The sequence below is a fragment of the Crocuta crocuta genome, unplaced genomic scaffold (genome assembly GCF_008692635.1).
Source record: "Crocuta crocuta isolate KB4526 unplaced genomic scaffold, BGI_CrCroc_1.0 scaffold448, whole genome shotgun sequence".
Taxonomy (NCBI): Eukaryota; Metazoa; Chordata; class Mammalia; order Carnivora; family Hyaenidae; genus Crocuta; species Crocuta crocuta.
This window is the reverse complement of record NW_027532411.1, coordinates 4,122,103-4,140,507: the sequence shown is the minus strand read 5'-3', so window position 1 is coordinate 4,140,507 and position 18,405 is coordinate 4,122,103. Positions and strand designations below refer to the sequence as shown.

Sequence of the window (18,405 nt, the reverse complement as noted above, 5' to 3'; positions counted from 1 at the left end):
GGGAGAAGGGCTAGGGAGAAAGAGAATCTTAAGCAGGCTCTACTCTCAGCATGGAGTCCAACATGGGACTTGATCCTATGACCCTGGGATCATGACCTGAGCCGAAATCAAGATTGGACACTCAACCAACTGAGCCACCCAGGCGCCCCTAATTTTTACTTTTTTAAGTAATCTCTGTGCCCAACGTGGAGCTCAAACTCATGATCCCAAGATCAAGAGTCACATGCTATACTAACTGAGCCAGCCAGGCACCCCTCAAGTGTACTATGTAATGCATTTTTTATTGAGAATATGACTATTTTTTATTCTAGGTACTCTTCCTGTTTTCTTTTTATTGGCAAAAAAGGGAGTATTTATTTATACCCCATACTGGTTGTCTTTTATGGTCTTTACATTTGAGTAATGTTTTTCTTTTTTTTTTTTTCTTCATTCTTTTAAGCATGTTACATATTACAGAGTCCTCCTTACCCACCTTGGTCTGCTTTTTATTAAATTTTAGCTTTTGAGACCTAAATTATTTTTCACTGTCTAGTAAACTAGTATAAGCTAATAGAATTTGAGAACTTCTGGGGATGAGCACTGAGTGTTATGTGGAAACTAATTTGACAATAAACTATTTGTAAAAAAAAAAAAAAAAAAGAATTTGAGAACTTCAGATAGAATATGAGCCTAAGAATCATTTGAAAACTGACAGTTCATGAATTCTTTGGTTTTTCTAATTGTCAGAGACCTTACCAATTATATATCTGTTCTATTTTACAGATAAGTAAACCTAAGAGAGATTAAATGACTTGCCCTAAATGACACACTCTAGAAATAACCACCTCAGGGCTAGACTATCTAATCTTAGAACTTTGCCATGTGACAGGTGAAGGAATTGAGAAACAGTGAGATAAGTGTCTCACCTAGATTATGTATCTAATTAGTTGATTATTTGGAGTCAGAACCTACGTATCATAATACCTGCTACAGTGCTGTTCACATTATACCATTACATTTCCTGTTTGAAATGTCTTCTGTAAGCCCTAAATTATTTTGATCTATTTGTTGAGTAAGCATTATAATGAAATTTATTAGCAAATTTCCAGGGGGAGCAGGGAAACTTTACTGGATGCAAAATTCCATACACAGGCTATAAACTATACTTTCTGCCTCAGATACAGAATCCAGATTATGTATTTAGCAGACCAGTCACACTTTCCTATCTTTCTTGAATGTGTATTCTTAGATTTAAGCGTATAGGAACTATGACAAAGGATTAAAATCAAATGGGATCTTTAGTAGTTAGTAGTATTCTTTTCATTATTAGAATTCTGTTGTTGAACTGCTTCTGGTTTTAAGGTTAACTTATGAAAACATGTGAGGCTTTTTTCTTCTTTTGGTAAACCAAGAAATAAATTCCTTTTTTCCCTCTTTGTCATTTTAGGGCTCTCTAAGTATCGGCCAGCCAGCTCCCGATCTGCTCTAATACCCCAGCACTCATCAGGCTGTGATGGCACACCTACCACAAAACCCCAGTGGAGCATGGAACTTACACGGAAGGGAACAGGTGAAATTATTATTAATATTTTATTGTTATTATTTTGCTCAAGAACAAATCTACAAACTTTGTAAAGTTTTATCAACTTAAAAAAATACATGAAAATAGAGATCTAAGTACTTGCTTTTCCTGCAACACATTGACTTTGTATTATCTAACATAAATATTTTAAATTAGACTTGTAACTATTTGAAAATAATGCACTCCTATTACATAAAACTTGGAAATGAGACAAGAGTAGAAAGGAAGGGGAAAAATCATCCCTCATGCCATTTAAGAATACTCATTGTTCTGCCTTGCAGAACTTTTTCTTAGAATATTATAACATGAAAAATGCCAACTTCAGTAGAAACCATCAAATCTATGCCTTTTATACTTTTATAAAATGCAAGTTTCAACCACTTATGTCTCCTTTTCCTCTCCCCCTGAAAGTTTTACAAATGGTCGTCCATGGTCAGTCATGAAGACTTGATGCTGTACTAGAAAACTAAGATGTTCTGTCTTTTAAATTATTAAATACAAATTGGCTTTAATTTTATGAAAGGTTATTCAGTTCAGATGTGTTTGTTACCTATTCTGATTTACATTGTCTTCTGCTTACTGTGTTCTTTTGTTGCTTGCAAAAAAAAAAAAAAAAGATTGTAACCTAGATAAGAAATAAGCCTTCAGTACTGTTGAACAAAGATTTAGTGCTGAAATTTTGAAGGGATGAGAAGTGAACAACAAGATCCATAAGCAAAATCAGTTTTAAAGAATTTTCCAAAAGTTATTTGTCAGGCTTTAAGATTCCAACAGATGGATCTTGCTTATATATAAACCATGTTTTTATGATATAAACAAAAGGATAACTGTTTATTGATTTGAGGAGCTTAAGGATCAACTGTGATTAATTCAAACCAAAGCAACATCTCAGAAGACTTTGGTATTGAGACCTCAGACTACTGCTTGCTTCTCTCTGTGTGTGCTCTATGCATTTATTGTAATCAATTCATACAAAATTTATTTCAGAAGGAAATCAGCTGGAGACTTCATCGTTTACTTCGATAAGTAAAATTTGACATTTCTTGGCCCTTGCCAGTTTTGTATTTTCTTGATTTTGTTTTTGATTTTGGTGTAATTTTGCTTTATTATCATTATACTTATTAAAATTTTACTAGACATGAAAAATTTCCCACATTTTTAAAAACAATAAAGCTTCAGGCATTTCAAACCCCTTGGTATAGATTGAGAGTGATACTTCTGCGTGTCTTCCATGCCTTTAAAAAAAGGAAAAAATTCTGTCTGAATCCTAACAGTCCAATGAATTCCTGCTCCAGAAAAGAATCTGAATATTTTTGTTTGGTTTTTCCTAAACCTATGTAGAAGCAAATCTTAACACCTTTTTGTGCTTACTAATGTACACATTTGTATAATAGTTCCATATTGCTTTAAAAAAATATATTTTTACCTTTTTTGGAATCTCTGTAGTCTTACAGTCCTCATGACATCATGTGGGGAAGATTGGGGAGGAAATATAGGGCTAATTGTGGGGAATAAGAAAGTATTAAAATTTTAGCTTTGGTTGATAGGACACTTTTATGTCATTAGGCAAAATGTATACCAGTATATTATATGGACTGATCTGTAAAACTTAATTGTGCATATACTTTTTGATATGCCTTTGTAGTTTTCTCTCAGTGTTATTTGTGCTGTTCAACACAGTGGATTTGGCCACTGAGCAAGTCTTAAAATTCAATAATGGTATTATAAGGATTTAGAAAACCTTCATTTTATTAATGGTAGTGTTTTAAACAATTCTTCGTACATGTATTTATTTTGGAATTCTAAATACGGTTTTCCCACAGACACCTTGTTAGATTTGATAGGTAACTTTCCCAAACTAGCCAACAAAGTTAAAATCCTTTTTAACTTATACCATACATGAGGGGTATAAGTATCAAACCTAGCCACTGTGTATAACAATGTTTCTGGGAGAAACGGTGCTTTAGAGCTCCATCTTTTGGAATGTCAGGTACACAGCTTCAACCTAACCCTAATAAAGTTGGCAGTAAAACAGGAGCTTCCTTCCTCTCTTCCTGCCTCCCAGAAGGAGCCAGGATCTCTTGCTGTGGTAGCTAGCCTGGCCTGACCTTGTGAGTGGAGGGCTCAGGAGAGGAGGCAGAGAACCAGTGTAAGGGAAGCTATGACCTCTCTTAATTCTCTAAGATTTGCGTTCACAAATGGGTCTTACGTGGGGCCTTGTTCAACACATCCAGCTGAGGCATCTTTTACTTGGTCAGTAGAAGTCTTACAAAAATATTTGAAGTAGTTGACTAAAAAGATTACACATAACAATCTGGATTTCCAGCTTCTCCTGAGAAAGAGTTAACTGAGAGGTCCTCTTAGGGAGTCCTGTGCTTCCCATTTTGTGGGTTCCCTTTGTGTTGCACTTAGTATTGTACTTAAATTACATCATTTGTGCTATCCCCTTAGGTCTAAGACTTTTGACATTGGGACCCCTTCTTCCTCTGTTTGAGATGAGGTGGGTTCTGCGGTGGCTCCTTTGGAGAGCCAGCAAGCCAGATGTCACGTTGGGGCAGGGGGCGCGGGGGGGTAGGAAAGGAGTGGAGTGTAGGTAGGGTGGAGACTAAGGTAGCGGACAGGTCCTGGTTTGCTTTCCGTTCTTTTTGCCCTCCAGTTTTCTCTTTCCATGCATATGATAGAAGAATATTTTAGGGATGATATGTAGGTTAAGCCATTTGCGGTAAGAAAGGAGAAGTGGCTGAGGAATCTTCCTTCTTCTATTATGACCTTTTCCTCTCCCGAGGTAAGGAAGGAAATACGGAGCAAGGGCTGTGTGGTTGCCATGTCCTCTGCCACCACCGCAGTCCCTGACCAGCTCTGCAAAGGCCTCATGTGGCTGCTCTGCTTCCTGACTTGCTCCAGGGCCTGTAGTGACAAAGCACAGAGGAAGAGTGACAGGCAGGGAGCAGAGGGAAATCCCTAGTGGTTTCTGTGGGGGAAGAAAAGGAACGTTCCTGCCTAGCTGGGGCTGCTGTATTACATAACGCCTTTTTGCAGAAGCCGGAAAAGCACTATTCTAGTGCATGAAGTCTCCCCCCACACCCCCCCCCCCAAAAATCCTGAGAGTCCTAATTCTTTTTTTTGAAACTCTGATATGAAAAATAGACATTGATATTGTTTATGCTTAAATTTTAGTAATACAGTTTTACGCTTTGTTTTATACAGTGATCTAAAGAATCCAAAGATCAGACTTTGCACTTTTCATAATAAAAACTGTAGGTTCTGTGTTAAGTTTAAACATATACCTAATGTGAATGAATTTAAGAGAAATAGCAGGTTATTCACTGTTATTAGCACTTTAGTCAGATGGCTGAAAAGCTTCCACATTAGGCTTATATTAAGTACCTCTCAGGTTTATTTTGCATTTTGTTAAATTGAGTGCAGCTAAAATCCTTATTTGTAGTGCATTTTACTAGATCTCTAGGAAGGATTTTATGTTGGATAGAACAAAATGGAACATCTGTTTTATTTTCATATACCATGAAATAGGAAAATATAATAATCTGAATTATATGTATCTCCTTTTTTGATATGTTTGCTATCATAGACACATGTGTTTCAGGTCATTAAATAAGAGGGCTTTCTTTAGCTTAAAAATGAGTGGGCCTCACCTGGGTGGGCCTCAAGTTCCCAGGCAACTTGTACACCCCTGAAATGATGTGGGGATGGTAATATATACATTTTTGCCAGGAGCAGTTCCGTAGATGATCTCAAGCTAGTGTGAAAGTAAACTCATATTAATCCAAAGCTGACTGTTAATACAATTCCACATGGAAAGGAAATTGTACTTTTATATCCCCTTGGATTATACCTGGGAAAAATTATCTAGGAGAGACAAGAGATTATGAAAAAAAAAAAAATATATATATATATATATATATATGGAATATAATAAATGAAAACGTAAGAGCTAAAGTTTATTGATGGTGGTGATAGACTAACATTAGGTTTTATCATGTGTTCTGTTGTTACAACGCTGTTCTGGTGAATATTTTTTATACGTGTGTTTGCACATATGAGTGATAGATTTCTAGAAATGACCATTCTAAATCACAGAATATGGGCATTTAATATTTTGATGGATAGTGTCAAATTGCCTTAACTTTTTTGTGGGAAACTGAAGGAGTCAGACTACTATAACGAACCCGCATGTATCCATCACTCAGCTTCTATAGTGATCAACTCATGGTGGATCTTATGTAATTGATACTCTTACCCTTTTCCACCCTTATGAATTATTTTGAAACAAATACCACATATCATCATTTTATTAATAAATAACTTAGTATATATCTCTAAAATATAAGGACTTTAAAAAGTCATAACCACAGTAACAATCTTATGCTTAAAAAAATGAACAGTTTTTTGTATTATTAAATATCTAGTCACTGTTTAAATTTCAGTTGACTTCTGTCATTATTCTAATATTTGCTTTTAATACTTTATTTTTTAAATTAGCATCCACATAAGCTGTACACATTGTAATTGACTGATAAAGTCCTTTACATCTTTTTAAACTTAAAGTTTATCTTTTTCTCTCTTTTCTCCCCTTTTACAATGTATTTGTTAGAGGAACCAGGGTTTTGATATGTAGTTTTCAAGTCTGTGTTTTGCTAATTCTTTAAGTGTGGTATAGTTAATGTGTTAGAGTCCTCTTTATTTCCTGTAAATTTGTAGTTGGATATAGAAGCTTAATTGGATTTAGGTTTATAGACGGTGGTTTATTCTTCCATCTGGAAGGATACAGTGTTTGGTTGGCTCTTTTATGATGTTAGCCACTAAGATGTTCAAGACCCAGATCCATTCATTCAGGCTTGCAAGATGGTGATACTCTTAATTCTTTCTTTCTCTCTTCCCTCTCTTCCTCCCTCCCTTCCTTCTTTCCTTCCTTCCTTCCTTCCTTCCTTCCTTCCTTCCTTCCTTCCTTCCTTCCTTCCTTTGTGAAGTGGGGGTGGCTAGAGGGACAGAGAGGGAGAGAGAGAATCCTAATCTGTACTGACAGCGCAGAGCCCAACACAGGACTCAAACCCAGGAACTGTGAGAGCATGACCTGAGCCGAAATCAAGAGTCAGATGCTCAACTGACTAAGACACCCAGGCACCCTTCATCTTTCCATTTTGTTTATGAGCTGGTTTACTTCTATAAACCAAAAATCCCCCTTATGTATTATTATTACCCAGTGATATGGTCTATAGATCATATAGGAAGAGAAGGATAATAGCTTCTCTTTTTATTTAATAATTTTCCAAAAAATGAGTTGGCTAACTGTATCCTCCAATGGTGATCAGTTAGTTCCAGTCCATTATAATTAATGTCCTTGTCAGTATTCAAATTGTCCCATCGTTGGGACAGTGAGAACCTCTTAAATTGACTCTTGGGTCTGTTGAGAAGAATTTAGCTTCCTTGCTGTCATACCAAATGTTTCAGGTTCGTCTTGTAAATATTCTGCCCAGTCCTAAAAATCAGCCATTTGTCCTAGGAGGCCTCATTCCTAACACCTTGATCTTTGGATCTAGCTAATCCATCATCTTACGAATAGACTAAATACAAATCAAGACACAGGCAAGATTTATAGTCAGTGTATCTTTAGTGCAAAATATGAGATTGGATTTACTTTTGAAGTGGTTGTAAGTATTCCTTGGAAAAGAGTGTGCCCAAGTACACTTTGTTGTCCATTTGGCAGTTGCCGCTGCTGAGAAGTACAGTTTCCAATGTAATTATTGGCTTTTCTGCAGTCCAAGTCGCTTGGAAGGTATTTAGGATTGGATGATGTAGCTTCTGTCAGGGTAGAGGACGCAGACGCTCGGGAGTGCAGACAGCCGTTTGGAACGCTGCAGGCTCTGCCCTTGTAGATCAACCAGATGGTGAGGGGGTCTGAAGGATTTGTTCTTGAGACTTTAAAGTCCCTTATTTCTTCTCTGTATCATCTGGCTCTATGTCCTGTTAGGTATGGACCTATTTTCCCATATTTTGAGAATTGGAAACATCGTCATGTAATTCACTCAAAATCTAAATTAAAATCATATAGTGGCATATTTGGCTGATACTCTAAATCAGATCTCCTTCACAGTTTTTCATTTTCTGAATACTATCTGGCTATTGCAATGATTGTTGCAAACGATTCAGATCCCTAGACTTACTTTTGTATATATATAATCTCTTTAGTTAGTTTATGTGTTTTTAGTGTTATCTTTACTAAAACATTATGAATATAAAAATACGATTTTGCAGTAGTAAATACATACATTATTTGAATAATCTGTAAAGACAAGAACTTTGTCTGACTTGTTCATCTATTCTGAATATTGAGCAGTGCCTGACACAAAGGAAGTGTTGTTTCTGTGCTTTATCCCTCCCCTTCAGAATTGATGACCTTCACAATTCATTTAGATGGGCTAGGTTTGCCAGACATCCTATCTAAAAGAAACACAGATGTTAAATATTTCTGTTATTCATTCATTCATTTATTCATTCAGCAAGCTTTGGCAGGGGTAGGGAGGTGAGATGTAGGGGTGTTGGATACTGTGTGACACTGGGACACAAAGATTAAAAAGACAAACTCCTTGCTCAAGATGCTCTGAGTCTAAAGGAAGAGACCCAGAGATAAACAGAGGTGCCACAATGCACACCTCGCTGTGTGCTTGTCAGCACACACTCTGGGGTCACACTCTTTGGGTTTGTAGCTCAGACCTGCGGATGCCACCTTGGGCAAGTCACTTAAGTTCTCTGTGCCTTAATTTCCTTTCTGTATTATCTTGTGGGAACATGAAAGAACTAATTCTTTTGGAGGGAAAGCTTCTTAAAGAAATGACATTTAAGCTGAGTTTTACATTATTAAGAAGCCTAAAGTGTTCTTTTGCTTTCCTTTTGTCTACTTTAAGTTACCATTTAAACATACGCCCTTGGAGAAGTTTGCTTCTGCTCCCCCCACAACTAATTTAAGTCTCCTGTCTTGCTGCTGGCTTACTCTTTCTCTTTTTAGTACTTGGGTGTACTTACGTTCCTTCTCGTTAGCTAGTTTGTAAACTCCAGGGGGCCTGAGATCTGTGCAGTTCATCACTATTTTCCCCAATTCCTGGGTAGTTCCTGATACTCGTTAAATAAATTTAAGAGTCAGACAAATAAGGGAAGGGCATTTCATGCATAGGGAATAGCATTTACAAATACACAGTTAGGACAGGGCTACCCTAGAGCACATAGAAGGGAACAGTGGAAGATAAGGCTGGATGGTAAGTTCAGGACAGATTGTAAACTGTCAGTAAAATTAGTGCTGGAACTGATTTTTAGAAAACTTGGGCAGTGATGCCTGTTTTGGTAAGAACCATGGTTTGGGGCTAGTTTGGATCAAAATTAGTGCTGAGAATTTACTTTAAAAAAACTTGCTTTGAAGTCCATTTTAGTGAAAACTTGGTTTTTTAGCTAGTTTGAATAAAACATACATATATTTTTAGAAACTGCTGCACTGAAGTCCAAGGAGTTTTGCTTTTATTCAGTTGGTAGAATCAACTGAGTTGGGGTTTTTTGATTATTTTTAAGAACCAACTCGGTTTTTAAGCAGATAATTATGAATAGCTTTGTTTTTAGGAAGATCACTACGGGGCACAGTCTTCCAACCTAAACACTGTTGACATTCTGGGCGTGAGAATTTGTTGTCGGAGCTGTCCTGGCCATCCCTTGGCTCAGCCGGTGGGGTGCCAGTAACACCGCCTCCCCTGACCCTACCTCGGGGCGACAACAAAAGTGTCTCCAGATGTTGCCAAATAACCACGTGGGGCAGAATCACCCCGGATGAGAAGCACTGCTGTGCAGCTGTGTGAAGTATGGGTTTGATTGGAAGACACATCAGGCACAGGGAGCCTGGTGAGGTGAGGTCGTCTGAGTCAATACAGTTGCAGATGGATGGGGACAGATCTTGGAGATATTTGTAAGTGACAGCCAGTGAGGTTTGGTAACCACCTAGATTTAGAAAGGAGGGTATCTGAGATGGTTCTTAGGCTTTTTTCCTTGGGTGGCAGCGTGTAAAGCGCTACCGTTAGGCTCTAGTAAACCAGAGTTCTTTCTCAGGCACGCCCCAACGATTGTAGCGTCTGCAGGAAGCAGGAAACCGTTGCACACTAAAATTCGAGAACTACTGTTGTAGATTCCTAGGCTGATAGAATGTTAGAAATGGAAAGAACCTTCCAAAACGTTTGATCTGTTTTTTCGGTGAGATAAAAAAAAAAAAAAGATGAAAGCCGAAGGTTAACAGCAGACTCTGTTCAAGGGTACCGGTGTCCTCCCTCCCTCCCTCCCTCTCTCTCTCTCTCTCTCTCACACTACTTTTTTGTCTTTAAGTAGAGATGTTCCCTTTGTAGACTCTTGTCTTTTTCTGGATTTTGTAAACTGTGTGCACTTTTGCCTGCCTGTTCCCAGAAATTACCATAAGGAACTAGAGAAATTAGATTTTTGCTGGAACATTACTATCACTAACTAGCATAACACATTTTTGTGTGTATAAGTGGTTCTTGAGATGGCAGAAACGAAGTACTGCCATCTCACCCCCAAAACCATAAAGTTGAACTGCAGTTAAAGGAGCTGCAGTTGAAGGATGAATGTGGGTCTTAACTTAGAACACACGTAATCATTATTGTTACATAATAATACTTTAAAATGTTAACATTGAGAAGATGCTTTGGTAACACACTAGTATGTATCATAATTTGTATAAACTGTAAGGGATTAAAATATTCAGTTTCCTGGACACAGTGCTGACCAATTACCTGTGTGTGACTAATTGAATGTCTTATTTAGATACTTCTCTCATTCCTGATGATTCCCGTGGAAGTGATAAACACTTAAGAGTCCCTCTTTTCTTTTCCTTTTTCAAAAAAAAATGTTAAAACATTTATTTATTATTGAGAGACAGAGCATGAGGATGGGAGGGGCAGAGGGAGACACAGAATCGGAAGCAGGCTCCAGGCTCTGAGCTGTCAGCGCAGAGCCCCACACAGGCCAGGAACTCAGGAACTGCGAGATCATGACCAGAGCCAAAGTCGAGCGCTTAACCGACGGAGCCCCCCAGGCGCCCCAGGAGTCTCTCTTTTCTGTATTGTCCTCAGCACCCTCGTACCTTCATTTCACTTTCCTTGTGATCATCAGGAATTCATTTGGATTTTTTTAATTTTGAAGGTAAAGAACAATCACCTTTGGAGATGAGTATGCATCCAGCTGCAGCAGCTCCACTCTCAGTGTTTGCTAAGGAGCCCGCGTCCTCCAAACACAGTGACCACCATCACCACCATCACCATGAGCACAAGAAAAAGAAGAAGAAGCACAAACATAAGCACAAACACAAGCACAAGCACGATAGTAAAGAGAAGGACAAAGAGCCTTTCACTTTCTCCAGCCCCGCCAGCGGAAGGTCCGTTCGTTCTCCTTCTCCTTCAGACTGAGGAGGGGACAGGCGAGACCTTCCCCTCAGTGTCCAGAAGAAGGTATATAACTACAGCTTTGTCCTCTGTAAAGAATGATAAAAGGAAACAAACAGACAAAAACAAATATAGTTGCCTTTCTCATAGAAATTCAGAATCCATGGAAGTTCTAAACATTGGATTTGTGGTTTTTATGCAATTGAGGTCTAATTAGAAAAATGTTTTATAGTTCTGAATAAACCATTTCACCCCATTTCCTCCTGAAAGCGCGCGTGCACATACACGCGCGCACACGCACCAAACTTCATATAGGCCTTCATATCCACTGGCAGTTACCATTCACATCATGGTCTTCGTGTATACTGCCAAAATCAATTATGTTTTAAAGTCTTTGATGGATGCTCTGGGGCACGGTTACGTTTTAAACTGAAGTTACTGCCAGATCTGTGGTGAAACCACTATTTCCAGTGAAATACTGTATAACCCTATTTGGAACTACTGAAAGAGACCGAGGCTTTTCCATAGGAATCTTCTTTATTACATGGTATTTTTTGTGTTAACCATAGAGGCTAAATATCAGAATTTGTGAACAAGAATACGTGGTATTTTCTTTTGCCCTAAAATACTGGAATTTTCAAAAGCAGCTCTTTTAAGAAATTTTTTTGAATAGTTTTTTGATAGTGCATTTGGTGATTATGATGTTGGAATTTAATAGAACTATCAAATCCACAGTTGTTCTCAAATCAAGATATTTAAATTAAAGTTCTTTTTTTCATTAAGTATAAGTGAATATGTTCATATGTAGAATATGTTTGCTAAATGTGGACAGTTTACACACCCAACACATAATCTAAAATTATTTCTATATAACACAAAGTCCAATACCTTAAAAAGGTGTTTACATGGTGTTTATTAACTCAGACATAGATAAGTCAGCCCTCATGTGAGTATACCAGAAACATTTAGAAATATATGAAACATTTTGGTTTCAGACTCAAATAGCTTGTATGTTTGTGTGTTTTTATTTCTGAATTTACCATGCGCTTTATTGTTTAAAAATGTTTTTCATACCTCTTCTATTTTTATCATTTCTCTTATCATTAGTTAGACAAAATACTTCTTCCAGAATAGATATTTCAGTGGGATCCAATAATGTTGGACTTTTAAATATACTTTTAGTTGCATTTAACTTGTTTAATAAATAACTTTTTAAAATGACCATTCTCCTTTTGTACGTTTTGTAATCTTTTGTTACCTTTCTCTGTGTGTATGTATATAATGTACCTGGCCACAAAGCTCTCTGCAAGCTTTGTGGATAGGCAGGATTTGAGCTGGCTTTGCTAGGAACAATGATTGTAATAGAGATGGGACAGTCCTCTCAATAGAAGAAACCGTTTTTTCAAAAAGATGGAGGAAAGCAGATGCATGTCCAGGAGTTAGTTGTAAAGCAGTGCGGTTGACCTGGAGTCTTAAGTGCAAAGGGAATGTGGTCAGATGTCAAAGGGCCTAAATGGCAGTTATTTAAAGATTACAGTTGAGTGTTGGCCAATTGAAATTATTTTTGGAAAATGGAATATTTTACATTATGGTGTGCAATAATACCATATATAGTATTCCCAACTTTGAAAATTGTAAGGATATATTTCAGAATAATTGTTAGTGTTGTAGAAAGATGGTGACAAATACTAGCCACCTGTATAACTTAAGGACCTCTTGTATATCTAGCATCATTCTAGGAACCGTATATTATATATTTTATTCTAAATTGAATATTTATATTGGGTGTTTGTTGTGAGGAACGTTTTGTCATGGCGGCCTTTCAGTTACTTAAGCTGATGGTTAGAAGCAGACAACAAGAATCATTCCTAGTTCTGAACTACGTAATGATAAACACCACAGAATTCTCGCAGTCTCCCCAGGGTCCCTCCCCAGAAGCTGTCAGGGTCAGTAGTACTCCATGCATCTTTCCGGCTAGTCTATACATGGATCTATATAGTATATACATTGTTTAAAAAGATGATATTTATAGAAGTGTTTAACTTTGGTATAGTTTATCTTTTAGGACTATACATTTTGTGTCACACTAACAAAAGCCTTTCTTATTCCATGATTATAAAAGAATTATCTTGGTTTTAGGGTTTTATGTTTCAGGTTTCTATCCAACTAGAAGCCATCTGGAATTTATTTTGATAGAAAATAGGAGGTAGAGATCCAACCGTTTTTTTTCCCCCTTCCAGAATGCTACCCAACACTATGTATTTAAACCTCTGTCTTTTTGGGGTGCCTGGCTGGTTCTGTCTGTAGGGCGTGTGACTCCTCATCTTGGAGTTGTGAATTCAAGCTCCACACTGGGTGTAGAGTTTACTTTTAAAAAAGCTAAAGGGAGGGATGCCTGGGTGGCTCATTTGGTTAAGCCTCTTCGGCTTCGGCTCAGGTCACGATTTCGTGGTGAGTTCAAGCCCCGTATCCAGCTTTGTGCCGACAGCTCAGCCTTGAGACCAGTTCAGATTCTGTGCCTCCCTCTCTCTGTTCCTCCCCCGTTTATGCTTTCTATGTCACCTGACAAAAATACTTTTTTTTTTTTTTAAAAAGTTTTTTTAAAAAACGTTAGAAAATAAAACTCCTTTTCTCTCTAAATTTCAAGTATTACAGACTAGTACTAAATCTCTTATTATTTGGGTCCATTTCTGGACTTTGTAGCTGGTTTCATGGATCTGTCTAGTCATCTGCCAGCACCACACTGATTAGCTCGTTGCCGTGCTGTGATGTTTTGATATGACAGAGCTAGACTCCCTTCATTACTTTTTTTTTTCTGGGTTATTTCCTTTTTCTGGTTGACTCACTAATTTATATACAGTAAAACTCAATTCTTGTGTATGTTTTTATGCGATTGATAAATGCTCAGACTTGTACATCCAACCACCACAGTTTCATCACTGCAAAATTCCCCTGTGCTGGCCTTGGAATGTCAGCTCCCCCACCGCCCAATTCCTGCCTTCCACTGATAGATTTTCCATCCCTGCAATTTTACCTTTTTGTGGGTTTATCTTTCTATATAAATATTAGAATCAGTCCTTAGTGTCACCATGAAATTGTTTTTGTAGTTGGTATTGGCTATGTGTTAAATCAAGAGTTAACCTAGAATTGGTATCTTGATGTTGATTATTTCTATTATTGATGTCGGTATTACTATCTGTTAGTATAGTATTTTTTTAAATGTTCATGTATTTTTGAGAGAGAGGGAGACAGAGAATCCAAAGCAGCCTCCACCCTGGCAGCACACATCTCGACTCTGGCCTCAACCCATGAATGGAACCACGAGATCATGACCTGAGCCGAAATCAAGAGTTGGACACTCAACTGACTGAGCCACCCAGGCGCCCCAGTTTAGTACTTCTTTTAGCTTCATTATAAGGTAGTTTATTTTTTTATGTTTCGTATTCTATAAATGAAACAGGTTATTTTATGCTGATTTTGCGCTTAGCTACTATGTTAACTAGGGTTCTCGATATATTTGTACATGTTTGTTATAAGGTATTGACATAATTTGTTATAAGATACTGACAATTTTGGGGGCCAAGAAGTTCTACAGTCTGCTCTCAGCATGCTAGAGACCCAGCAAAGCTAATGGTCTAGTCCACAGCCTGAGAGCCAGAGAGCCTAAAGTAGATTCCAGTGTGGGTCTGAAGTCCTGAGAATCAAGACTGTGAGAGCAGATCTGTGTCCCAGCTCTCAGAGTCAGGTTCTAGAGGGGGTTTAAACTTCCTCTACTGTTTTGTTGAGCTCAGGCCCACAGCAGTTTGAAGGAAGCCCATCCACCCTGGGGAGGGCCATCTGCTTTCCTCATTCACCCAATTCAAATACTAATCTCTTTCTGAACCATTCTTATGGACACACCCAGAAATGTTGAACCAGCTATCTGAGCAGTCCTTGGCACCTAAAATTAACCATCACAACTCCATTACTAAATTCTCATTATTTGTAACATTTTAAATGTATTCCTTGGGGTTTACTTAAAAGTATCCACATCTGTAAATGATAGTTTTATTACCTCTTTTCTAATGTTTATAAAGTTAATTTTCTAATTTATTCTTTTGTCTGATTTCTCTCTCTCGCTAAATTTGCCCAAGAGCTGCAGGGATGGTAGCATCTTACACGCTTCACTCTCTGCATTTGGCAGACCTTCCTCAGGGGTTGTGGATTTGTGTTTCAAATTTCCTGAACTTCTTCAGGGTAGAAGTTTACAGTATTTGTTTTTGTATTTTCTTATTTCTTTTGACCGATTATCAAGGAGAGAATTTGGAGAAGCTACCTTACTACCAAAGTCTTAACGAAGTCCTTGAAAAGACATTTGTGATCAAAGTATTGTCCTTACATTGAAGTCCTTGTAAATAGCTGGAAAGCTACTTAATTTTCCCATCCTCCTCCCCTAAGTCATCTCTTCTGTTTCCAATCTTTTACTGTAAATAAATGAAATTTCTTCCTATCAGATATGCTGCCGGCACCCCAACTTCGAATGTAAGTTGGACTTCGTAACTCGCTTGCAAAGGACAGAGTGTGCAAAGGAGAGAATAGTAACTTGACAGTTAAGAAAGCCCAGGGGCACCTGAGTAGCCCAGTCATTTAAGTATCTGACTTTTGATTTCGGCTCAGGTCATGATCTCATAGTTCAAGCCCATATCGGGATCCTTGCTAATGGTGGAGAGCCTGCTTGGGATTCTCTCCTCTCTCTGCCCCTCCCCTGCTCACACGTGTGCATGTGTGCTCTCTCGGTCTCTCTCTCTCTCTCATGAAATAAACTTTAAACAAAAGAAAGCTGACAGAGACTACCTTAACCAAGTGGCCATAGTAAGCATCACTAGTGGTAAATCCTGTTAATATGCCCTCGTTCAGGGGATGTGACGTGTGTATAAAACCCCACAGCACCATCTACCCAGTCTCATGGGAAAAGCATCAGGCAAACCCAGCTGAGGGACACTACAAAATACCTGACCATTACTCCTCAAAACTATTAGATTCATGAAAAACAAAGGACTTAGAGACTATCGCACCAGAGGAGGCGAAGGAAACATGACGACAATGCAGTGAGTTTTCCTGGATTGGATCCTGCATCAGAACAGAACATGAGTGAAAAAACTAGTGAAATCCAAGAACGTTCTGAAGTTCATTCATGTACCCGTGTTGGTTTCTTAGTTTTGACAAATGAACTATGGTGATGTACGTCGTTAATGGGAAACGGGGTGGGAGGGGAAGGATATGTGGGAATAGTTGCCAAGAAGGAAAATGTACTAATAGAATTAGAATCCTTCTAAACTGGGCGTATACTTTGATCATTTCCAGAACCTAATTTTTAATTTTTCAATGTTGGTTTATTTTTGAAGGAGAGAGAGACCCTGCACAAGCGAGGGGTTTGGGGGCACAGAGAGAGGGAGACACAGAATCCAAAGGAGTCTCCAGGCTTTGAGCTGTCAGCACAAAGCCCAAAGCAGGGCTCGAACTCACAGACTACGAGATCATGATCTGAGTGGAAATCAGACGTTTAACCAACTGAGCCACCCAGGCGGCCCTATAAATAACATTTTTTTTAATGTTCATTTATTTATTTTGAGGGGGGAGGGGCAGAGAGGGAGACACAGAATCCGAAGCAGGCTTCAGGCTCTGAGCTGTCAGCACTTACTTACTTTTTGAAGAGATAAAAATTCACTTTCTTCCTCTCAGGATTTTAGAAGATAATGTATGCACTTGGAGGAATATTTGGAGAAAGGTCATCGATAAAGATCCAATGGGTGAAAACTGTAAAACCTAGGAACAGAAATATAAAAGAGATTCTTACTCTAAAGAGAATAGCCCAAGGGGCTAGCCTTAAAAAAAAAAATTAACTCTCTAATTAGATCCTCATAAAAAAAAAAAAAAAGCTTGATTTTTATGCTTGGATATAATTGAAAAACTGCATATTTCCTCTTAGAGTTTCTCTGTGACCATCAGAGGCCTCTCACCAGCTCCAAGAAGTTCTGTAGTAAAGAAACCTGCTTAACACAATATTTTCCCAAACGTACTTGACCGTGGAACTTTGTCCTGTCACATCTGTGAAAATCTAAGCAACACCTGTAGCACTTTTCAAAAATTCTATTCTGTATGTGTGACTTTTAATGTTAACCCTGGTATTATGTTTGCACGTATAGGAGGATTTGGAGGAACTTAACGGAAGGCCGTGGGGGAGAGGAAGGGGGGAAATAGTGGGGGAGAGGGAGGGAGGCAAACCATGAGAGACTCTTGAATGCAGAGAACAAACTGAGGGCTGATGGGTGTGGGGGGGGAGGGGAATGGGGGTGATGGGCATGGAGGAGGGCACTTGTGGGGATGAGCACTGGGTGTTATATGGAAACCAACTTGACAAGAAACTATTTGTAAAAAAAAAATGTTAACCCTGGTATTTATACTGTTTGGACTATTTTATCACCAAAATAGAGGCTTCTCAACCAATTATTCTAGAGAATTTATTATCACTTAATGATCAGGATTTACTTAAGAATATCCTTACTGTTTAATAAAACAAAACGTAATTATTGAGAACCTCCTCTGTTCATCATGTTGGAATATTATGACTTTTAAGATTTTTTGGCAATCTGATTCTTTAAAAAAATTTTTAACTTTAATTGCCTACTTGACAAACATAAGTAATGGATGTTGATACACCCAGCACTGGGTTTTTTTTGGAGTTTTTTTGTTTTTGTTTTTGCTTTTGCTAAAACAAACTTACTTCTCTTGGGTTAGCCCAGTAATCTCTAAACATTTTTGGATGTTCACTCCATTAGTTAAAAATAAAACAAACAAACAAACAAAAACTGTATTTATCTAATCTTGCTTTATAAAGCATATATTAATACATAACATAGTTTGGACTAGGGTGTTGTTTTTTAAATTATGCTGATTTAAATACTTTTCATTGGTGTATTTAATATCATTTACATTTAAAGTAATTATATGGTTTATATGGTTGGATTCATATCTACCATTCTCATTATAAAAGTATACAAAAAAGGATAGGATAATGATGAAATAAATTATTTGTGAATATCCTGACATTTGTGATACCTTCATACTATTTAATATCTTAAAGCCCAATATAAACTTTGTTCAAAGTTAATTAATAACAAGCATTTGTCAATTTGTATTTCAAATTGATAATTTCTTTTTTTCTTCTCTGATCTGATTAGGAGCTAATAAAAACTCCTAGGTATTATGCAATATTCTAAGTACTTTTTATGCATTAACTAGCGTAATCTTAACAACCACTATATGGGATAGGCAGTATGATTATGATGAAGAAATTGAGGCATGGAAAAATTAAGACAAAGGTCACACAGCTTGTAAGTGGCAGCATTTGGATTC

The 18,405-nt window shown here is 37.7% G+C and overlaps 1 protein-coding gene across 2 annotated transcripts in view; it reads left to right on the top strand.

The window, feature by feature from the left end:
• LOC144243780 (transcription initiation factor TFIID subunit 2) overlaps window positions 1–12,231 on the top strand; it is a 63,006-nt gene extending 50,775 nt beyond the window's left edge. For both annotated transcript variants that reach the window (XM_077778927.1, XM_077778926.1), the window contains 2 exons: window positions 1,427–1,549; window positions 10,772–12,231. In XM_077778927.1, the coding sequence (XP_077635053.1) occupies window positions 1,427–1,549; window positions 10,772–11,034 (386 nt within the window). In that variant the 3' untranslated portion in view covers window positions 11,035–12,231. The remainder of the gene's footprint in view (window positions 1–1,426; window positions 1,550–10,771) is intronic.
• The last annotated feature ends 6,174 nt before the right edge of the window (window positions 12,232–18,405 follow it).